The following is a 22,956-nucleotide window of genomic DNA, read 5'->3' on the forward strand; positions in this document are numbered from 1 at the left end:
AAATTAAAATATTTTGACATATATATCATAATAGTGACGTCATCCATCTGGGCGTGATGACGTAATCGATGATATTTTTAAATGAGAATAGGGGTGGGGTAATATTTCATTTGAAAGGTTATTCAATTCTCTATTTTGTAGTGTAACCAATAACATTATTTTTATACAGGGTGACCAAAAAAATTTTGGAATAAATTAATTGACAAAAAAAGAAGAATGTCTGTCAGTTATTTAATTCAAAATACGGTATACTGTTGCCAGAAAACAGAAAAAAATATTAATTTCACAAATAAACATTGCTTTTTGCTTAAATTCAATGTTTAAGCCAACTCACACCAGTCACCTTCCTATTAGAAGTTTGAACATTTAATTTAACCGAAAAGTAATGTTAATTTGTGAAATAAACATTTTTTTTATGATTTCTGACAGAGGTTAAATGTATTTTGAATTAAACAAATTTCACACATTCTTTCTTTTTTCTCAATTAATTGAATTCAAAAACATTGTTTTGGAAACCCTAGATAAATAATTATGTTAATGTTTATATTCACAGTGAATAAAGGACTGAAACAGGGTGACCCTCTATCCACAGACTTATTTAACTTGGTACTAGAGCACATAGTAAGAAGGATAAAAATTAGTACAAGCGGTACCATATTTAACAACAGACAGCAGTTTATAGCTTAAGCTGATGATCTAGTCATCCTAACAATAACAAAGGAACATCTCCAAAAAATATTCCAAAAGTTCGAAGCGGAAGCAAAAAGGTATGGATTGAGAATCAACCAAGGAAAAACACAATACATGGTAATGAAAGGAGATTTAAATAAAGAGGATAACTATATAAAAACGAAAGAAGAAGGAGATTAATATAAATTTAAGGAAGTATCAGAATTCGAATGCCTGTTGGTGACTGTAACCAGTACTGGAAGGGAAGAAAAAGAAATAGATAAAAGATTATTGAAGGGAAGTCGAGTTGTGGGTGCCTTAAACACGATATTAAAAGCAAAAAATGTATCAATAAACGCGAAAATCAGAATTGATGAAACGATAATACGGCCCACAGTGTTGTATGCGAGCGAAACGTGGGTCATGAATCAACAAGAGGAGAAGAAGATACAGATATGGGAAAGGAAGGTCCTGAGAAAGATTTTTGGAGGTATACAGATAGCGGAGAAAACTGGAGGAGACGAACAAATGAAAAAGTAATGAGGATGTATGAGAGACCAAAAATAACGATAAAAATACGAGCCCAAAGAGTTAGATGGCTGGGACATATTACTCGAATGCCAGAAAGTAGAAACGTCAAACGAATGTTGAATGACAGAGCATTGGGAAAAGGAGACGAGGTCGCCCAAGGAAGAGATGGTTAGAGGCTGCAGAGAGGGATTTAGAAGAAATCGGGGTGAAAGACTGGAGAAAGAGTACAGAGGACCGAAAACAATGGAGAAATATTATCCAGAATTTAGAAGCCGTAGGCCTATAAGGCCTGTTAGCGCTGTTGTATATATAATGTTTATATTACTGAATGGAGAATTGAATAACCTTTCAAACGAACTTTCACGATCCCTACTATTATTTAAAAAAAATCATCGATTAAATCGATGACGTCATTAGTATTATATATATGCCAAAATATCATAATTTAAAAATAAAAATCGACCTGTTTCGGAATTTTTATGCCTGTTCGGAATGCACCGCATAAACGAACGTCTGTCATCTCTTCTCCTCACGGTTGCAGATAACTCGGTATTACTATACCCGTTTTACCTTTTCTATTAAGACGCTACAGTAGCGCATCATCAAGGAAAACTCGTTCCAAGATCGCGGTTTTAATTTTGAATATTTTGTCGAGATATTTGACACACATATTCGTAATACGAGTATAGTAAAGAATGGCGGCACAGAGTCCAATTGAGAAATATGTTAGTAGGTATGTGGAAATTACTCCATAATTAAATACAATATTAAAAAAACGAGCCTGAACCGCCATTAAGAAGAACAAAAAAATACACTTTCTTCAAATAAACTTTTTTGTCCCATGCCTAGATTTTGTGTCACATTGGAATTACTAAAATTTTTGATTACTAACAAGAAATCGAACATGTTATAACTAATAACTGATTAGGCAACATAGAGAAATGTCACTGTCATTTTGACAAACCTGCATCAGATTTCTAAGTGTAATAGCACGATTCTCTTATCTGTTATCTGTATCGATATCTTTTAAGTACAGTAGTGTATTATTTTAAGAATTCGTTAATGTTGATCCATAGGGAAGTAGTGTTTATTTATAATTAATTTATTATATTTTAATGTAATAGAACTAAGTTGTCGGACTATTTGAAAAAATAGATTAATATTAATTGTGAGTTTTGTAGGTAAGTATGTTTTATGTAAAAATATTTTTAATTATAATAATAATAATAATATCTTATGGCATTTTTGACGGGGAGATCCTTTCAGACAGGTTCCGGCGCCATTTACATCTTTTACTCTGTTTCAAGTAACTAGTGTCTATGTTCACACTAGCCCAGGGGCACCGACGGCTTAACGTGCTCTCCGAGGCACTGTGAGACGGCTCGTATCATTTTTAGAAATAAAAAATTGTTTGTCGTTGGCAGGGCTCGAGCCCACGTGCACTGGCGTATGAGGCCAGCGATTATGCCGTTGCGCTACGGCCGCTCACATTTTTTTTTAATTATAATGCGACTGTATAAAGATTTAGGAGGATTATTCTAGAAATATCATCAATTGTTTAAAATTCTAACTTTAAATTCAAATAAAAAAGCCAAAATATACGCTTTTAATAACATTTTCACCTATTTTGGTTTATTTCTATAAATATGTATTTACTTACAATAAGATTGTTTTATATTACTTCCAATTAGCGCGCCTATGAGTATATATTGTCACAACATTGATCTTAGATAATATAAAATATTGCCACTGTTGCCAAGGTTTCGCAGAACTTTCAAAAAAGGGTGTGATACTATCTCCCGAAGTAATATTGATGACGCGCTAATGTGGCCTCAAACAAACAATACTGGCTGCTTAAAGAGTCTATACAGAGTGTTTGGTGAAGAATGGGCCATAACTTAACCTTAGATTTGTGAGGTTAAAATAGGTTTATTTAAGCTAACTTACCTTAGTACGAAAGTTAAGTGTTAAACTTTTATTTTATTTATTGTTGAATATTTCCTAAGAGACATAGGATAATAACATGAAAGGTAAGCGGGGGTTTTTTGGGACGATAAATCTAAAGGCTATAGTGGGATAAAATGGTAAAATCTGCACTCGGCTGGATTCTTACTTGGGATAGGGCAATCGAAATTATATATCTAAAAACCCCTCTAACCAAATTTTTAGCTCCCTACGTGGCCCCAGGTGTCCCCTATTGCAAAAAATGTGTTTTTTCGAAAAAAAATATTTTTTTGAGCGATCCTTTTAAAAACTGTGAAAAAAATGTGTGAATGTACATTGTTATGCTCGAAAACATACTGATTTTTTTTTAAATTCTACGAATGAAAATTGAGCTCAGGAAAAACTTTTGAATTTTTCAAAAAATTTTTAGGTTATTTAGATAATTTTTGGCTAGCTGCGAAATAATTATTTTTATTGTATTTTTTTCCACTCTTTCGAATGGATGGGATAGATTTGCCATTCTCTCACCGGAAATTCCTCAAAATTCGAAAAAACTCATTTTTTATTGTCCCCGTCCTCATATTTTTAGCGTTTACTGAGCGATCCTTTGCTTTAAAAAATCTGAAAAAAATTATTAACATATATTGTTAGGCCCAAAAGCATCTTGATTTTTCAGATTTTTGGATTAAAATTGAGCCCAGGAAAAATTTTTAATTTTTCAAAAAAAATTTAGGTTAGGTATGTAAGTAATTTTTGGCAAACTTCGACATAATTATATATTCGTAATTTTTTTCTCGTTCTTTAGAATGACACAGTTTGATTTGCCATTTTCTCTCCGGAATTTCCCTACAATTCTAAAAATAAAAAAAAAACTGTTTTGGCGTCTCCCCCTCCCCACATTTTTAGCACATAAACTTTATGTCAATAAAAAACTATTTTCAACGAAAACTTTTCGTTTATAAATTTGCAAAAGTCTGTGTGTTATTGCGTTGCCGCTCTTGCAATACTTAGAGCAGATGTATCGATGGATTCTTATGTAGTTTTGTCTTCTGAATCCAAATCTGAAAACGGCATTTCGATATATTTAACCATCTTCGAGATAATCGACCTCAAAATCTAAAATGTGACGTCACAATCCGGTTTTTTCTTACCAGGCACTAAACGTCAGCTTAAATCTTTGATTAGGAAGTAGGCTACTTTTTTAATCAGGGCCCGGATTACGTACACTCGAAACGCATCGTATCCGCCATGTTTTACCGTAGCGCCTTATGGGAAAACATGGCGGATACGATTCGTATCGAGTGTTCGTAATCCCACCCCTGAATGTGTTAAGCAAAGCAAATGATATTATTTATATTTGAGTTTGACACTTCGTGAATGTCAAACTAAATTTTAAATTATTCAGCTATTAATAAAATATAAATGACATTTTATAGTGAATTTAATTATTATATAAAATAATATGTGTAACAAATGTATAAAAATACAATTTGAGTATATTTTGAAAGCAATAATACATATACTATATTAACCCTTAAATGCCCAATCGGGGTCACTATGGGACCCCAGACATACATTTTTGGCTATAATATCTTTATTTGAAACATTTGGCAACCGCGCAATCAGGTATTTGTGTGGACGTGTCTCCTACGTTTTCTGTTAGTATACCACGAACATTCGTGAGGTGCAGTGGTCTGTAAGAGAGATTTAGATAAGTGGGGTCTCGCTGTGACCCCGATTGGGCATTTAGAGGCACCAGAATATTTTTATTATTTTTAACATTTTTCGTCAGTTTACATTGAAAAATGGACCGTAAGAGAATGAAAATGACAATAAGCGACCAAGAACATGAAAAAATTATCCGAAATATAGAAGAAGGGATATCAGACTCCGATTTCGACTATGAGATTACCGACGAATCAGATAGCGAAGAGCAAGATGTTTTTGAGGAAAATGTTTCGGAAACTGAGGACAATTTAGAAGTCAACAGTGACGAGGAATCAGATGCAGAACCTACCGAAGTGGACGATAATATTAGTGAGGTTAGTGGTCCAACATATACATCCAAATCTGGAATGCAGTGGAATAGCCTACCTTTCGTGAGATCCAAGAGGCAACAAAAAAATATTATAAATGTACATCCAGGCTTAACAAACTATAGTAAAAATTCCAACACGTTTTTAGACTATTTCAATTTATTTTTGACCGAAGAGATGAAGAATGTCATATGCCTTCATACTAATGAAGAAGCTGTTAGGCGTTATCAAGAGTGGAACGAAAAACATCCGAATAACAAAAAAGAGTGGACGGTACTTACCAACAATGAACTGGATAGCTTTTTAGGAGCACTTATCAAAGCTGGTGCTTTAAGGTGTGGGAAAGAATCGACACGAGAGATATGGTCTACAGACACCTCAATACGCCGGTCATTTTTTACAGCCGCATTAGCTAGGAACCGATTTGAAGAATTATCGAGTTTCTTGAGGTTTGATGACAAAGTGACCAGGGTGGAGCGGAAGGAACAGGATAAGTTAGCGGCGATACGAGTAATTTGGGACATGTTCGTCTCTAACTGTGACAAAGCCTTTGAACCATACGAACATATAACCGTTGACGAACAGTTAGTGAGTTTTAGAGGAAAGTGTCCTTTTAGACAATATATAAAATCAAAACCTTGCCGCTATGGGATAAAAATTTGGGCTGCCGCGGATGTTAAAACATCTTATTTATCAAAACTTCAGGTGTACCTTGGAAAACTACCAGGTGGTACAATAGAGAAAAATCAGGGATTTCGTGTTGTGAAAGATCTGGTGGAACCATATCATGGCAGTTGGAGAGGAATTACAACTGACAACTTTTTTACCAGTGTTCCTCTTGCTCAATATCTTTTATCTAAAAACCTTACTTTACTTGGGACCGTCCGCAAAAATAAACCTGATACACCACCACAACTAAGTTTGACAAAAAGACCTGCGGAGTCGTCAATATTTGCTTTTACTAAAGAATTAGCTATGGTTTCGTACATACCTAAAATACACAGGATGGTACATCTTCTTTCAAGTCAACACGATAGTGATATAATTTGTCAAGACTCTCAAAACAAACCCTTGATGATTTTAGACTATAATAATACCAAGGGTGGTGTTGATAATGCCGACAAACTGATTAGGGAATATTCCTGTAAAAGAAGAACTGCTCGTTGGCCATTCAGGCTCTTATAGACATATGTGCACTAAATGCCTATATTTTATACATTGAAAAAAATCCTGATTGGAAGAAAAATAATTTTTCACGAAGACGTATTTTCCTGTTACAATTAGGGGCTGAGCTTGCTCGAAACAACATGGAAAAAAGAGCGAAATATATAAAACATAAAGCCTATGTAAAATCTGCTCTAAAAGATTGTGGCATACCAATGGTAAACCCAACTACCGAAGTTGCAACTCAATCCGTCCATTCAGCTAAGAAACGTGCTCGTTGTTACCAGTGTCCGCGAAACTGTGACAGAAAAGTGAATACCGTTTGCTCTTTTTGCAAAAAATTTATATGCCAGGTGCACAGAAAAGAAGAAAAAACTATTGTATGTAAAAATTGCAACTAAAAGTTATATGCTTATATTATTATTTAATTTTAATTTTGTTCGAATTGAAAATAATTTGTTTCTAGAAAAGCCGTTAATTTTGTATGAAAAATAAATAAAAATTATTCAAATATGCTTAAAATTATTTTTAACCGTGTTTTCCTTTTAGTCAGTGCTAAATGACGTTACTAAATTGAAAATTTTAGTGGGGTCCCTAGGAGACCCCACATGGGCATTTATGGTTATTTTCATATCACGGGCATTTAAGGGTTAATAATGAATCAGTAGAAACGACTATATTTAAATTTGGTAAATTATAACTCTACTCGACCAGCGACCAGCGCACGACCACACAACTCAAAACACAAGTACGCAAATACGGTTGCGTGAAGCGTGGCGCAAAGCCGTGGAATTTACGAGACTCGCTCGGTCTGTAGATCCAAGTAAAGTTCATCATAAAAAGTATCTTTATCATGTATGTATTATTTATTTTAAAATATTTGAAAATTGTTATTTAAAATGTGGTTTGGAATAAAAAAGTATGTTCTGATATATGAAATTACATCCTTCTAATGGAAAAAAATATTTGACGAATTTTCTCAAATTATGAATACCAACATCATTTTCATCTATAACATAACTCTTGTATTTTTAATTTGACGAAGAAACGTTATTCTTCATAAAAGTCTCTTCTTGATCTAAGATTTATGATGCAACCATTATGAATCAAATTTTATTAATTTTATACGAGGTATGTAAAAAAATATGAATTTCGAGTAAAGTATCTTTATAGTTCACAACATTTAAATTAGAATGATATACTTGAACATTAAAACATAATTTTTAATTCTAAACAGCTTTTCGTAATAGCAATTTTCTATATTATGAATTTAAATACGTATATAAAGAAAGTTTTCGTTATGATAATGTTCGCATTTTCAGCTTGTCAACGAAAACTTTTCGTTTATAAATTTGCAAAAGTCTGTGTGTTATTGCGTTGCCGCTCTTGCAATACTTAGAGCAGATGTATCGATGGATTCTTATGTAGTTTTGTCTTCTGAATCCAAATCTGAAAACGGCATTTCGATATCTCTAACCATCTTCGAGATAATCGACCTCAAAATCTAAAATGTGACGTCACAATCCGGTTATTTCTTACCAGGCACTAAACGTCAGCTGAAATCTTTGATTAGGAAGTAGGCTACTTTTTTAATCTGAATTTGTTAAGCAAAGCAAATTAATGGTATTATTTATATTTGAGTTTGACACTTCGTGAATGTCAAACTAAATTTTAAATTATTTAGCTATTAATAAAATATAAATGACATTTTATAGTGAATTTAATTATTATATAAAATAATATGTGTAATGAATGTATAAAAATACAATTTGAGTATATTTTGGAAGCAATAATACATATTATACTATATTAATAATGAATCAGTAGAAACGATTATATTTAAATTTGGTAAATTATAACTCCACTCGACCAGCGACCAGCGCACGACCACACAACTCAAAACACAAGTACGCAAATACGGTAGCGTGAAGCGTGGCGCAAAGCCGTGGAATTTACGAGACTCGCTCGGTCTGTAGATCCAAGTAAAGTTCATCAGTAAAAAGTATCTTTATCATGTATGTATTATTTATTGTACAATATTGGAAAATTGTTATTTAAATGTGGTTTGGAATAAAAAAGTATGTTCTGATATATGAAATTACATCCTTCTAATGGAAAAAAATATTTGACGAATTTTCTCAAATTATGAATACCAACATCATTTTCATTTATAACATAACTCTTGTATTTTTAATTTGACGAAGAAACGTTATTCTTCATAAAAATCTCTTCTTGGTCTAAGATTATGATGCAACCATTATGAATCAAATTTTATTAATTTTATACGAGGTAGGTATGTAAAAAAATATGAATTTCGAGTAAAGTATCTTTATAGTTCACAACATTTAAATTAGAATGATATACTTGCACATTAAAACATAATTTTTAATTCTAAACAGCTTTTCGTAATAGCAATTTTCTATATTATGAATTTAAATACGTATATAAACCAAGTTTTCGTTATGATAATGCTCGCATTTTCAGCTTGTTAATATTTTGTTTGTTATTTTTAATGATATGATCAGGTTTGCCATTTTCAGACAAAAACATGCTCAAAATACAACAAACGCTCTTTTTTGATATTTATCACGCATTAGTTTAATTAATACCTACGTGACAAATAACGATTTTTGTTCCCCCCTTTATTCGAATGGTGATTATCATTTGAATATTATAATTTATGGATTAAATTTATAGATACATATTTAATTTCATATTGAATTTTTTCAATTTTTTTTTTAATAATAATGAAATATAAAATTACAAAATTACAACATATATGTTCTAATTTACATTAAAATACTAGTTTGAGTCTTTGCCACTATCTTCTTTTATTACGGGATCAGTATCTGATATGATAAACAAGTCTGAAAGCACTTTTGCTGGTCTAATAATTTTTGACTTACACCTAGCATTGCTAATAAGATAATAAATGATTGCTGCAATGTAAGAACAGGACTCTACAGTTCTTAATCCGTTGGCACAGTCACAAGCATGGCGCAAAATACCTCCGTACCTAATTGAATTAGGTTGGTATTGGAGATAGCATTTGTAGGTTTTACTATTTATGTGTCTTGACCTAATTAAAGCTTTAATGATATTAGGTTTGATCCTGATATACTCCAAATTGATATTTATTATATATTTAATGATATTGTCATCAATTAGCTCGGCTAAGTAGCAAATGGCTTGACCTAACTGCGTAGGTCCCCGAAAAAAATACTTTTAGATCTCTTTCATTCATCTCTGGAAAATCTTCAACTTCTTTCATCATCAGTTATTTTTACCGCAGTAGTGGGCCGCCTGAACCATCTCTCTGTCTTAACCTCTAATGCGAGTCTTTTACTTTGATTCGAGTCAAACATTCTTCGAGTTATTATCTCCTGCAATCGATCATCATATTTATTACTATAAGCATTTGCCAAAAGTGTTATTGAGGAAACATGTAATCTTAGCATATGAAGCAGCTTTTGGTATAAGTTTATTGTTTATTCACCAATTTCTGGTGAAGTAACTTGTATTTTTTGCTAAGGATGCCATGGATTGCCTCTAAAACCCATATCAGTTTTGAGACGAAGCGAGATTCATTTGCTTGAATTGCACTTAAATTAGAACCTTTTCCTTCTAAAGCAAGCATAAGAACCTTGAATCCTTGACTTTCTAAGTAGGCTATCACATCCCTAAAACCTCTGTCCACGAAGCAAACATCACCTTCCTTCATGATACCAGTGATGATCCAGTTTTTATACCAACTGGACCATCCATTACTTTTCTCATAATAGTTGCGTCGTTTTGGTAATTATGTTTACATTTTTGACGACGTAAATATGTCAAATCAAAAATCAAAGCAAGTTCATCATTGAAAAACTTTTTTACATAAACTGAAGTGTGGTTGATTATTAAATAATGCATTTAATAAATAGCATTCTAGATATATTACACAAGCATTTGCTATGTTTACGAACTGGATCATCAAATAATCTTATTTCATCTGTTTACCGATTAAAAAATGAAATAAAAGTTTCAGATTTTTGTGAATCGGTTATGAACGCATTTGAAAAAGATATTTTAGCAAAATATTTTGGAGTAAAAAGTAAGAGTCACGTATAAATTAGATTATGTTCTTAAAATATGGGAGAGAATATCCAAAAAGAGCTTTTGTTGTATTTTGAGCATGTTTTGGTTTGAAAATGGCAAATCTGATCATTTCAGTGGAAATAACAAACAAAATATCAAAAATCGTTATTTGTTGATACGCAGCTTATGTGTTAAAAATATGGGGAGGGGGAGACATCAAAACAGTTTTTTTTATTTTTAGAATTGTAGGGAAGTTCCGGAGAGAAAATGACAAATCTAACCAAGTCATTGAAAAGAACAAAAAAAAATTATGAAAATATAATTATTTCGAAGTTTGCCAAAAATTACTTACATACCTAAGTGAATTTTTTTTGAAAAATTAAAACAAAATTTCTGGGCTCAATTTTAATCAAAAAAATCTGAAAAATCAAGATGCTTTGGGCCTCACAATATATGTTCATATTTTTTTTTCAGATTTTTTAAAGCAAAGAATCGCTCAGTAAACGCTAAAAATATGAGGGGGGAAACTAAAAAATGGGTTTTTTCGAATTTTGATGAATTTCCGGCGAGAAAATGGCAAATATATCCCCGTCATTCGAAAGAGTGGAAAAAATACACTAAAAATTATTATTTCGTAGCTAGCCAAAAATTATCTACATAACCTAAAAAAATTTTGAAAAATTAAATATTTTTTCCTGAGCACAAATTTCATCCAAAATTTTTTTAAAAAATCTTTTGCGGTCAAAAAGAAATTTCCACCACCGAGATGCGGTGGCAACCACCCCCATGGAAAAGCGCCTTTCGGCATCATAAAGATTTTGATTCTTGGACTATCCACTACTTATTCTCAAATTTTGAAGCAAATCTATCCATTCTGTAGAAATTGCGAGGTTTTGTCATATTTTAAGCTTCATTACTTGGACTATATCAATATTGACAATAATGTGACATAATTGTCTCTAAATCCTTTCTGTATGAATGTTTTAAAATATCTTAATAATTAGTGGTTTTTAGCATTGTTATTTATACCTATTTAAATAGTTATATATTTTTGATTTAATAATATCCATTGAAATTCTCTTTTTGTTAATGCCGCGGCATGCCGCCTGCTAAAATCAATATCAATAAAAGTATTAATATTAAAATTAAACTCATCAGGCTTCCGGGTTGAACCGCGTTGTTGGTTTCTAGGCCGAGCTTTCGACGTCCTCTCTGACGTCATCTTCAGGGCTTTCGAGGTCTCAGTCCCCTGAGGCACCAGACACTACACTCACTACTCACTATTTCACTACACACTATAATACTTTTTTGAAATTAATTCTTTTATTGATATTGTTTTTAGCCTTAAGTTTCATTGTATTAACCGGGAAAACCTTTCCGAACATATATTTACAGCTCCATAACAATATAAAAATATCGACTTACCTCTGTACTACAACTTGAATATTATTTCCAGCATTTCTGAATAAATTTTGCGCATCTTGATGACGAATATCTCTTGAATCATAGTTGCCTACTTTGGTAATAATATCACCTCTGTGAAGGACACCCTCCACAGGAGATCCGAATCCCACCTGAAACAACAAAGAATTAAAATATTTTAAAATTTTTTAAAATAATCCCTTTTGGATTGATTTTGTGCGTATGTGCATTAAAAGTTTTCCTTAAAATCATGCATTTCGGAGTATTAGTATGGTATAACTGGACCCAAACCCAGACATCCAAAGTGAAAGTTATCCTCCAACACCAAAATGTTCTATATGGTACTCATAATGTTCAGAAAAAAGTCACACCATTTTGAGCGTCGCGTTTGGGGGGAGAGGCGGGAGAAATCGGTAAACTCGTAGTTTTTTAGGTTTTTCGTAAATATCTCTAAAACTATACGATTTAGCATAAACAACTTTTATACAAAAATGTTCTACATTAAATTTTAAATAAAAAAGGTCCTATGCATAATCCTTCTAAAATGAACGGTTTCAAAGTTACGGTGGTAGTATAATATAATTGGTCCAAAAAAAGGCCTAACCTAAACATCCAAAGTAAAAGTTTTCCTTTAACACCAAATTGTTCTGTATGGTCCACATATTGTTCAGTAAAAAGTTACACCATTTTGAGCGTCCGGTTTGGGGGGGAGAGGGGGGAGAAGTCGGTAAATTAGTAGCTGTTTACGTTTTTCGTCAATATTTCTAAAACTATGCTTTAGCGTAAACAATTTTCTATACAAAAATGTTCTACATAAAATTTAAAACAAAAAAGGTCCTATACATAAATGTTATAAAATCAATGGTTCCAGAGTACGGAGGGTGAAAAGTGGAGGTTTTCGATACTTTTTATATTTTTTGGGCAATTTCCTACTGATATTTTTAACAGGATGGGTTTTATAAATGAAATTTGCTATTTCAGTGGCCGATGGTATGTTAGTGATAAGCCCTTGAAGAAACGTCAACCTCACCACCCAAAATCATCATCTATTGCCCAAAAAATATAAAAAGTATCGAAAACCTACACTTTTCACCCTCCGTAACTCTGGAACCGTTGATTTTATAACAATTATGTATAGGACTTTTTTTGTTTTAAATTTTATGTAGAACATTTTTCTATAGAATATTGTTTACGCTAAAACATAGTTTAAGAAATATGACGAAAAACGTAAAAAACTACTAATTTACCGACTTCTCCCCCATCTCCCCCCCCCCCCAAACCAGACGCTCAAAATGGTGTAACTTTTTACTGAACCATATGTGGACCATATAGAACAATTTGGTGTTGGAGGAAAACTTTTATTTTTGATGTCTGGGTTAGGCCTTTTTTCGACCAATTATACTATACTACTTCTGTAACTTTGGAACCGTTCATTTTAGAAGGATTATGCATTGGACCTTCTTTATTTCAAATTTCATGTAGAACAGTTTTGTATAGAAGGTTGTTCATGCTAAACCGCGTAGTTTTAGGAATATTGACGAAAAACGCAAAAAACTACGAATTTACCGATTTCTCCCCCCTCTCTCCCCCCCCCCCCCAAACCCGACGCTCAAAATGGTGTGACTTTTTTCTGAACATTATAATATGGACCATATAGAACAATTTGGTGTTGGAGGAGAATTTTCACTTTGGATGTCTGGGTTATGCAATCTTTTGGATCAATCTTATCATACTATATATATGTTACAGTTCAAGTTGATTCTCAGTTAGAGTCGACTTTTCCTAGTTCGAGTCTCCAACTGAAACGAGCAGTAAAAGTTAATTTGAAAAATTTAAATCAACTTTTACTAGTTGAAGTTGACTCTTCCTAACCCTTGTTAGTAAAAGTAGATTATACAATTTATACGAGTATAATCTCACGTGCATTTTTGATGAGTGTGCGTCTCTTTGTTTTGACCGTTTCAACTACTTATTAGTCCAGGCTTTAACGTCGCCCCCGTTAGGTAAATTATTCTGATTCGATTTTTTTGCACAAACTTACTCAAACAAATACATCCTTATAACAAATATACAGTGTCAGGCGGTACCGCGGTCGAAAAATTGTTTAACCAGTTTTTGTTAACCAAATTCACAAATATAATTCTTATCTACTCTACCTCATATTATGTATAAGTTTTTATTGTGTGAAAATTGTAAATATAGATAGCAGTACATGAAGGGTTTAAAGTGTGCCTTAAGTAAAGTAATAATGTATTTTAAATGGGATTTACTTTTTCGCACTGTTCTTTAGCACACTTTCATATAATCAAATATCCTTAACTTTCGCCTTGTCATGATGATGACATGTGAGCAAAAAAAGTTTTGACAGTTTTGTGGTTTGACAGAAGTTTGAATTTTTAAATGTCAAAGTTCTAAAAAATTGTAAAATAGGAATGTATTCCAGTGACGAAGAGTTGCAGTTTTTTTATTTGTTTTTTGGTAGATAAAATATTATATGAAACTGTGCGTGAAGTACTTTTTGTGCACTTAGGCGATGTATAGCACTCGGCACGCTCGTGCTCTAAACATCGCGTGCGTGTGCAAAAAGCATACTTCACGAACTGTTTTATAAATAACTAGGTATTTCACTCCGGACAATTTTTTTAGATTATTTTGGTCATTCGGAGCAAAAAAGGTCACTTGTGATTTTTCTCTAAAATTGATAGTTTTCGAGTTATACGCGATTTAAAATTTGAAAAATGGGAAATGACCAATTTAAGGCTTAATAACTCGATTAAAAACTATTATTATGAAAGTCAGAAAGTCACCTAATCAAAGTTTAAAGCCCCCTACAAGATCCTGAAGAAATTTTTGTCATTATTTTATTACTAAGCTGTTATTTTTAATTATCAACAATGAGCGCTAAAAGCATATTGAGGCGGCCGTCAATGTGAGTGCGAGTAAGATCCTCCATTCCGACCGTCCAATGGTGCATCTCAGTCGCACTCACATTGACAGCCGCCTCAATACGCTCCTAGCGCTCATTGTTAATAATTAAAAATAACAGCTTAGTAATACAATAATGACAAATATTTCTTCAGTACTTTGTAGGAGGGTCGTTAAAATTTGATTTGGTGACTTTCTGACTTTCATAATAATAATTTTTAACTGAGTTTTAACTAAGCCTTGAAAATGGTCATTTTCGTATTTTTCAAATTTTAAATCGCGTATAACTCGAGAACAATAAATTTTACAGAAAAATCACAAAAGACCTCTTTTGTCCGAATGGCCCAAATGATGTAAAAAAAATGTCCGAAGTGAATTTTTTTTGTGAATTTGTTTAAAAAAAAATTGTTTAAACAATTTTTCGATTACGGTACCACCTGCCAACCTGTGGATTCGTTATAAAGACCTCTTTTTGAGTAAGTTTGTGTAAAAGAATCGAACTGGAATAAATTACCTAACGGGGGCGACGATACAGCCTGGACTATAAATATCACGATTTAAACATAATAGGTTTGTTCTAGCATCAGTTTCAAACGGTTTCAAACCAGAGGTGTAACCAGGAGGGCACTAAGGGGGGGGGTTACAACTACTTGATGGTCTCTGGGGGTTATGGAATAAGGTAAGGTCGCCAATTAAGGCCACCTTAAGGTTTAAATATCTGTAATATTTTATTCAGGAACAATATGGGGGAAAACTCTTGTATACGTATTGCCTAACATTTTAGCTATCGAATTTCAGGATAAAATACTTACTAAATAAATTAAGAAATATAAAATTTTAACATTGAATAAATCTGGAACATTTGGCCTTATTAGGAACTGGTAGCTTAATAAGGCCAGTTTCATTTTTTACGCAAATTGAGGTGGATAATAAATTTTAAACCTAAGAATTAAAGAACAAATACAAAATTTAGTGAAAGAAACTTTTATTCATATTAAAAACAAAAATTTTTCAATACATTAAGCACACATCTCGCATATTTACACACGTCTAGGACAATTGGCTTTATTAGGACACTGTCTACTTTTTTTTATTTAAAATAAAAAAAAAATAATAAAAAGCAATATAGAGAAAAAACAGTTCCAATTCCTGAAAATGTATTAATTTACTATCGCTTTACAAAGAAAAAATAATTGACTTATATTCATTAAGTACCATTTTAGTAATTTTATAACTTACCTAAAATTTATAAACGAACTTTCGCACCGTAACAAACACGTGTCTAGTCTACTTGGCGCTGCTATGTGATACTACCGACTGAATGGCGTAGACAATTATGACTGAGAAAGACATTTACGGTGACCTCTAATATATAATATCTATATTTAAGAAAATATTTGCAATTGGCCTAATTAAGACACTGGCCTTATTTGGCGACACTACCTTACTAATGGTATTAAGCGCATAGAGCGCAAAGTACATCCAAATAGGGGGAGCTATAACCCCCAAAACCACCCCTGGTTACGCCTATGTTTGAAACCATCAGCGAATAGTCGACCAGCGCGAGTAGAGGGGATAGCACTGGTGACTGTATTATGTTGACTCTCATTGACCAACTCTTTGCTGACGGTTTCTGACTAGTTTGACTGTTTGCTAGAACAAACGTAATATACAGTAACATTTAATTTCTAGAATCGGTTGTTTGTGTGAATCAACTTTTATTAAATGGCATTGGGAAGAGTATACATTAACTAGTTGGAGTCTACTTTTACTATTAAATGTTGAATAAAACTCTTCATTTTATATTTATAATCAACTTTTACTAAAACCAGCCGTTTGAGTCGACTCGAACTAGGAAAAGTCAACTCCAACTGGATAATCAACTTGAACTGTAACATATACAATTAATTATTAATCTATGGTCTTCCATCAAAAACGTTGACCCTTTTCGTCTTTATTACAAGAATGGGATAACATCGACCAGAATGTGATTCGTAATTTCATTGAAAGTATACCTAGTCGTATAGAAGCTGTCATTAATGCAAGAGAAGGAAACGCACGCTATTGATGAAGATTTTTTTCCAATAATGTTTAGTTTTAATATTTTTTTTGTCAGTTTCTTAACAATAAGTCGCACTTTGTTTTAACTCTAAAGTTGTTACTTCTCCTAAATAAAGCTTAAAAACCAAAATATTGCTATTAATTTAATATTGATTATTAAAGTTAGTTTACAAAATGCAGTATAGATGGTTTACAACAGCATACAGAAGTTTACAACCGAAAATCTCAACGAAACATCACAATTTCAATGTGGCCTAAATTTTTTGCCCGCCAGTGTATTTAAAACTGATTAAAACATCGTTTTTTTTTTTACTTTTCTTGCTTATAACTTTTGAAAAATTTAACTGGGAGCAGTCATACTGAAATAAAACAGCGATAATTTAATTTTCCATAAAATACGACTGTTGTGGGAGTGAGTTGTGGACGCTAACACAGAATAATAAAAGAAAAATCAAATCTACAGAAATGAGAATCCTAAGAAAAATAGAAGAGGTCACAAGAAGAGATAAAATAAGAAATTACACAATAGCTCAAACTACCATTAGTCCCAAATGTTAAAAACCCATTAATATTCATAATCTTAAATTAGGTAAAATATTTAATAAACCTTTATTAAATATAAATCCGTTCTCGTAGAATTTATAATATAAATTCTTCTTCTTCTTCTTCATGTGCCATCTCCGCGACGGAGGTTGGAAATCATCATGGCTATTCTGGTCTTAGATGCTGCTGCTCTGAATAGTTCGGTTGATGTGCATCCGTACCATTCCCTCAAATTACGCAACCACGAGATTCGTCTCCTTCCTACACTTCTCTTGCCCTGGATTTTCCCCTGTATAATCAGCTGAAGTATGTTGTATCTCTCATTACGCATAACATGCCCCAGGTACTGCAGCTTTCGTGTCTTGATGGTTTCCAATATTTCCAGTCTTTTGTTGACTCTTCTCATGACTTCGTTGTTTGTTATATGCTCGGTCCATGATATCTTCAGGATTCTTCTATACACTCACAGTTCAAATGCTTCCAACTTTTTAGTAGTCGATGCGTTAAGTGTCCATGCTTCTATCCCGTAAAGCAGAGTCGAGAAAATATAACACCTTGCCAGCCTAACTCTCAAGTCTAATTTCAGTTCTCTTGCACAAAGTACCTTTCTCATTTTATTGAAGTTTGTTCTTGCTTTCTCTATTCGAACTTTGAATTCTTTGGAGTAATCGTTTGTGTGATTAATTATTGTGCAAAGATAGTTTTAGTTTTCTACTTGTTCTAAAGTTTTACCTTTAATTGTCAGGCTTTCATCATTATTTTGGGTTTTTGATATCCTCATAAATTTAGTTTTCTTGATATTTATTGATAATCCATATTCTTCTCCATACTCAACTACCTTGTTCATTAGCTTTTGAAGGTCTTTAAGGTTGTCTGCTATTATAATAGTATCGTCCGCATATCTAATGTTGTTAGTTGGCGTTCCACTTACCTTTATTCCTGCTATTTCTCCCTCAAGAGCTCTTTTCATAATTTCTTCAGAGTATACATTGAATAGTAGTGGTGATAATACCCACCCCTGTCGCATTCCTCTTTTAATTTCGAACTCTTCTGATGTGTGTTGGTTAATGCGTATGTGTGCTTGCTGTTTATAATATAGATTTGTTATAATTCGAAGGTCATTGTATTGTAATTGTTTTGATTTGAGGACGTCCATTAGCTGTTTGTGGCGGACTTTATCGAAAGCCTTGTTGTAATCTATGAAACAGACGTACATATCCCGGTTCACGTCCAAGCATCTCTGGATTAGTACGTTGAATGTAAAGAGAGCTTCACGGGTACCTACGCCTGTACGGAATCCAAATTGGGTTTCTTCGATATCCATATCAAGTGTTTGGTAAATGCGTTTATGAATGATCTTTAAAAACATTTTAAGTGTGTGACACATCAGGCTTATAGTGCGGTGGTCGGTGCATTCTCTAGCATTTTTCTTTTTTGGGAGACAAATAAATGTTGAGGTCAACCATTCGTTGGGTATGTCACCCGACTGATAAATTTCACTAAAGAGCTTTAAGAGGACATCTATGTACTCATTTTCTATTATTTTAAGGATATCGATAGGCAGTTGATCTGGCCCCGGGCTTTTTCCGTTACTGGTGTTTTTTAGTGCATACAATATTTCTTCCTTTGTATTTTCTACACTTGTTTCTCTGTTTTCGAAAGATATGTCTTGTAGGTTTCCTCTTTCATCGTCGAAAAGCTCTTCCATATATTCTTTCCATCGTTTTAGCTTTTCGTCAGTCGTTATAATAGTGTTTCCATTTTTGTCTAAAAGAGTTGTGTTGTGGTTTCTTTTTTGCAGCCCGGCCATTTCTTTAACCTTTTTATGCAGGTTGATTAGATCGTATTATTTGTACTGAAGATCTTCTATCTCTTTACATTTTTCCTCATAGTAAGTTCGTTTTGTCTCTCTTATCTATATAAATTCTACGAGACAATTATTATAGGGGAAATAATCGTGGTAGCCGAATACGGCTACCACGGAGGATAGTGTGAAAGAAATTCAGGATCTCGTATTGGTAGACCGCCGGCTGAAGGTTCGCGAGATAGTTGAGATAGTATGCATCTCAAAAGGCCGAGTAAGTCGTATCATGCGTGAAATTTTGGGCATGAGAAAGCTATCGGCGCGATGGGTGCCGCGTTTTCTCACTTAGACCAACAAGTGCAACCAATACGCCACTTCAGAGCAGTCTTTGAGGCTATTTGAGCGTAATCCGAAGGAATTTCTACGTTGCTTTATTACCGTAGAAGAAACATGGATTCACCGGTACTTACCAGAGACAAGGGAACAGTCAATACAGTGGACGTCACCCCGCCAACGTGCTCGAAGAAGGCGAAGTCTACATATACTTATCAACTTCGTGGAAAAGGTCAAAACGGTCACGGATCTTTACTAAGCCGCATTATTGGGCCGATTCGACATCGAGTTGCAGAAAAAACAGCCCCCTATTGGTGAAGAAAAAATGTTCTTCCACCATGACAACGCACCGGCTCACACATCCACCGTCGCCATGGCCAAACTTGTCAAATTGGGCTACGAACTTCTATCCCATCCACTGGATTCTCCAGACTTGATCCTGTTAGACTTATTTTTGTTTCCAAACTTGAGAAAGTTACTCGCCAGGCAGAAATTTAAGTCGAATGAGAAGTTCATCACCGCCATGCGGAAACCCATTTTGCAGACCTCGAGAAAACGTATTTTTCAGATGGGTTAAAGAAGACGGAGCTTTGCTGGGTCAAGTGTATCGAGCTAAAAGGAGACTACCTTCAGAAGTAAGTCACTAGTTTTCCAAAATTTTCGTTTTCCTTTTGGAGGCTAACTACCTACTTATTGGACCGCCCTAGTATATATTTATTCTCAGAAAATTATTTTTGATTGCATATTTTCACGGCCAAGCTAATAAAATTTCACGTAATTTATGTTACAATTAATGTTTGGCTTAAGGAATCACGAATAACTTAAAAACCATAAAATATTTCATTACAATACTAAAATACAGGGTATTCCATTTAAGAAAAGTATAATCCAATAAAATACTCATTTCGAGTTTCGAACAATCCTGTATACTAAGATTAAACATATCGCTATATTAATAATTTTTAACAATAGTAAACTACATTAAAAATCATTTGAACATAAATAGAGTTTTTGATGTCAAATGAGTACAACTCTACACGATGTGAATGTTGCTACGAAATTTATAAAGGTCATAACATAAATAGAGTTTTTGATGTCAAATGAGTACCTACAATTCGACAGGATGTGAATATTGCTACGATAAAGTTCAGAACTCCAAAAATAGAGTGTACCACCCTCTATAATTTGGTCCCTATAGAAAATCTAAAAATATGCAAAAACACGTCAAATTTATCTGTGAGAAGAACATTTTGTAGATCACTTTTCATCTAAATTGCATCAACTCTCTAGCGGGGGCGGACACAACCCCAAAATGATACCTACTGAAAAGGGGGCTTGAGTAATACCTCATTTTAAAGGTCGCTCAACCGCCTTTTCAAAAATACCAAACACATTAAATTTATTTTAAGTACTTTTGGAAAAATCAAGTGACACCGTAAAGGTATTAAGGTTCAGAACTCCAAAATAGTTTTTTAGTGTTGGTTTATTTTGAGTATTTTTTGGATTGTTTTTGGAAAAATCAAGTAAAACCGTAAAGATATTAAGTATCGAGTTACGAACTCCAAAAGTCTTTTGGAGTATTGAGTCCAAGATTTTTTCAAAAGTACTGAAAAGAAATATGATATATTATGTGGTATTTTTGAAAATGTGGTTAAACGGCGTTTAAAATGAGGTCTCACTCAAGCTCCCTTTACATTAAAGACTTTATTGGTTGTCTCCTCCCCCGCTAGAGGGTTGATATAATTTAGTTGAAAACTGCTCTACAAAATTATCCGCCTCATAAATAAATTTAACGTGTTTTTACATATTTTTAGATTTTCTATAGGGACCAAATTATTGAGAGTGTCACCTTTCAAATTGACACACTGTATATGGAACTGTAGGATATATTATCATGAAACTGTATATTTGGGGTATAATGGGGTAGTGATGCGCAACATAGAACATCTCCTATTTAAATGCCAACCTCACCTGCTCGTATGATGATCTGGATTCTAGATCATTATCATCTGGTACATCCTGCTAACTACCGCGGATGAGCTGGTAAGTGAAAAAGGACTCTGTTATCCTGAGGCTGAGAAATTGGTCTAGAAAGCGAAAAATCTAAGATAGTGGTCAACGGTATCAGAATACAGAAGGTATCGAGAAACCGCTGCATCAAAGCTTCCCTGATAACATATTATATCTAGTAAGGCTATTATGGCTACTACAACTAACGTAGAAACAGTTACTACTCATAAAATACGGAAGCCAAGATTCGGCAGGTGAGGTAATCTACCTTTAGATCACAAATTTTTTTCCAACATTTTCAAAAATGATCAAAAATTTTGTCCGCGGAAATAACTGCAATACCTACCAAAAACTTTCTTGTTAAAATTTAATATTTCATATATACGTTTAGATTCATATTGTAATTGGGAATCACCTTAGTCAAAACAAAAATCTTAATTAATAACACCAATATGAATGTCACTCGTACAAAAGATACAATACATTATATAAGTTTTAGTATATGTATGTTTTGGTTTTTAATTTTAATTCAATTTTATTCCACACAATTTACCTACATTATGTAAAAAGAAACAAAGATGTACATTATGTAAAACTCCAGAGAAGCAATATATTGCTTCCTCTCAGACTATATCGAAAGAAAAAGTTTCCTATCGTTTTCTATATGGATAACTGATTCAAGATTCAACTGATTCATATAAGAATAATACTATGTTAGAATATGTCGCTTAAGTAATTTATATATATTTTTGCCCCACAAATTACTAGTTTTTCTTTCTGATACTAAAAAACTTACTTTCGTAACGATCAGTGGTGTTTTAACATCAGATCCTCCAACCAAACTGAAACCCCAATGTTCTGTAGGGGTGTTTCTCTTGAGATTTAAAACAACTTCGTGTATTTTGCCCATGGATTAAAAACTTAAACTATATTCACTACACTTAAACGCGGAACAGTATAATGTATACCACTACTTGTACTTTATGATGCAGTTTTGTTGTAAATAAAGTTTAAAAATAACTATCCGACGAAAAAAGTTATTTTTGAGCTTGGAAGCTAGTCGACAAATTTTTTAATTATTGTTGGTTTTCTATGATTTTTGTATCGTTTTTTAAACGAAATTTTTTCGGGTAGGTTTTTTAAATTATATACACAATTTTTAAATTGGTTGCTATTTAGGATAGTGCTAAGGTGTAGGTAGGTGAGATTCGTTATGTGGTCTAATCTTTTTACATTGCAATCACTGAATCAAAAATAACTTGGCTCGATCGAATTCGTACGCATTACGTTTCTTTTTCCTTGACTTTTTGCACTTAGATTCATCTTTTTAAAGAACAGAATGTCGTTGTAGTCATCTATAGGTACAATTACGGTTTTTAAGAGCAAACACACACATATTATATACCTATAGAGAGATGGGGGCAAAATTATGGAATA

General features: G+C 33.1%; 1 protein-coding gene across 4 annotated transcripts in view; it reads right to left on the reverse strand.

Moving 5' to 3' along the window:
• LOC114336873 (PDZ and LIM domain protein 3) overlaps window positions 1-22,956 on the reverse strand; it is a 189,442-nt gene that overhangs the window by 93,537 nt on the left and 72,949 nt on the right. For 3 of the 4 annotated variants that reach the window (XR_003653490.2, XM_028287268.2, XM_028287265.2), the window contains exons 1-2: window positions 22,316-22,744; window positions 11,847-11,995 (exon numbers count right to left, since the gene is read on the reverse strand). Coding sequence is in view for 3 of the 4 variants with exons in the window: in XM_028287268.2 (XP_028143069.1) it covers window positions 11,847-11,995; window positions 22,316-22,429 (263 nt within the window). In the remaining variant the exon portion in view is untranslated. Of the gene's footprint in view, window positions 1-11,846; window positions 11,996-22,315; window positions 22,745-22,956 lie in introns of those variants that run through there. The other variant, XM_028287266.2, reaches the window with a different exon arrangement.

The sequence above is a fragment of the Diabrotica virgifera genome, chromosome 1 (assembly GCF_917563875.1).
Source record: "Diabrotica virgifera virgifera chromosome 1, PGI_DIABVI_V3a".
In the NCBI taxonomy this organism is placed as follows: domain Eukaryota; kingdom Metazoa; phylum Arthropoda; class Insecta; order Coleoptera; family Chrysomelidae; genus Diabrotica; species Diabrotica virgifera.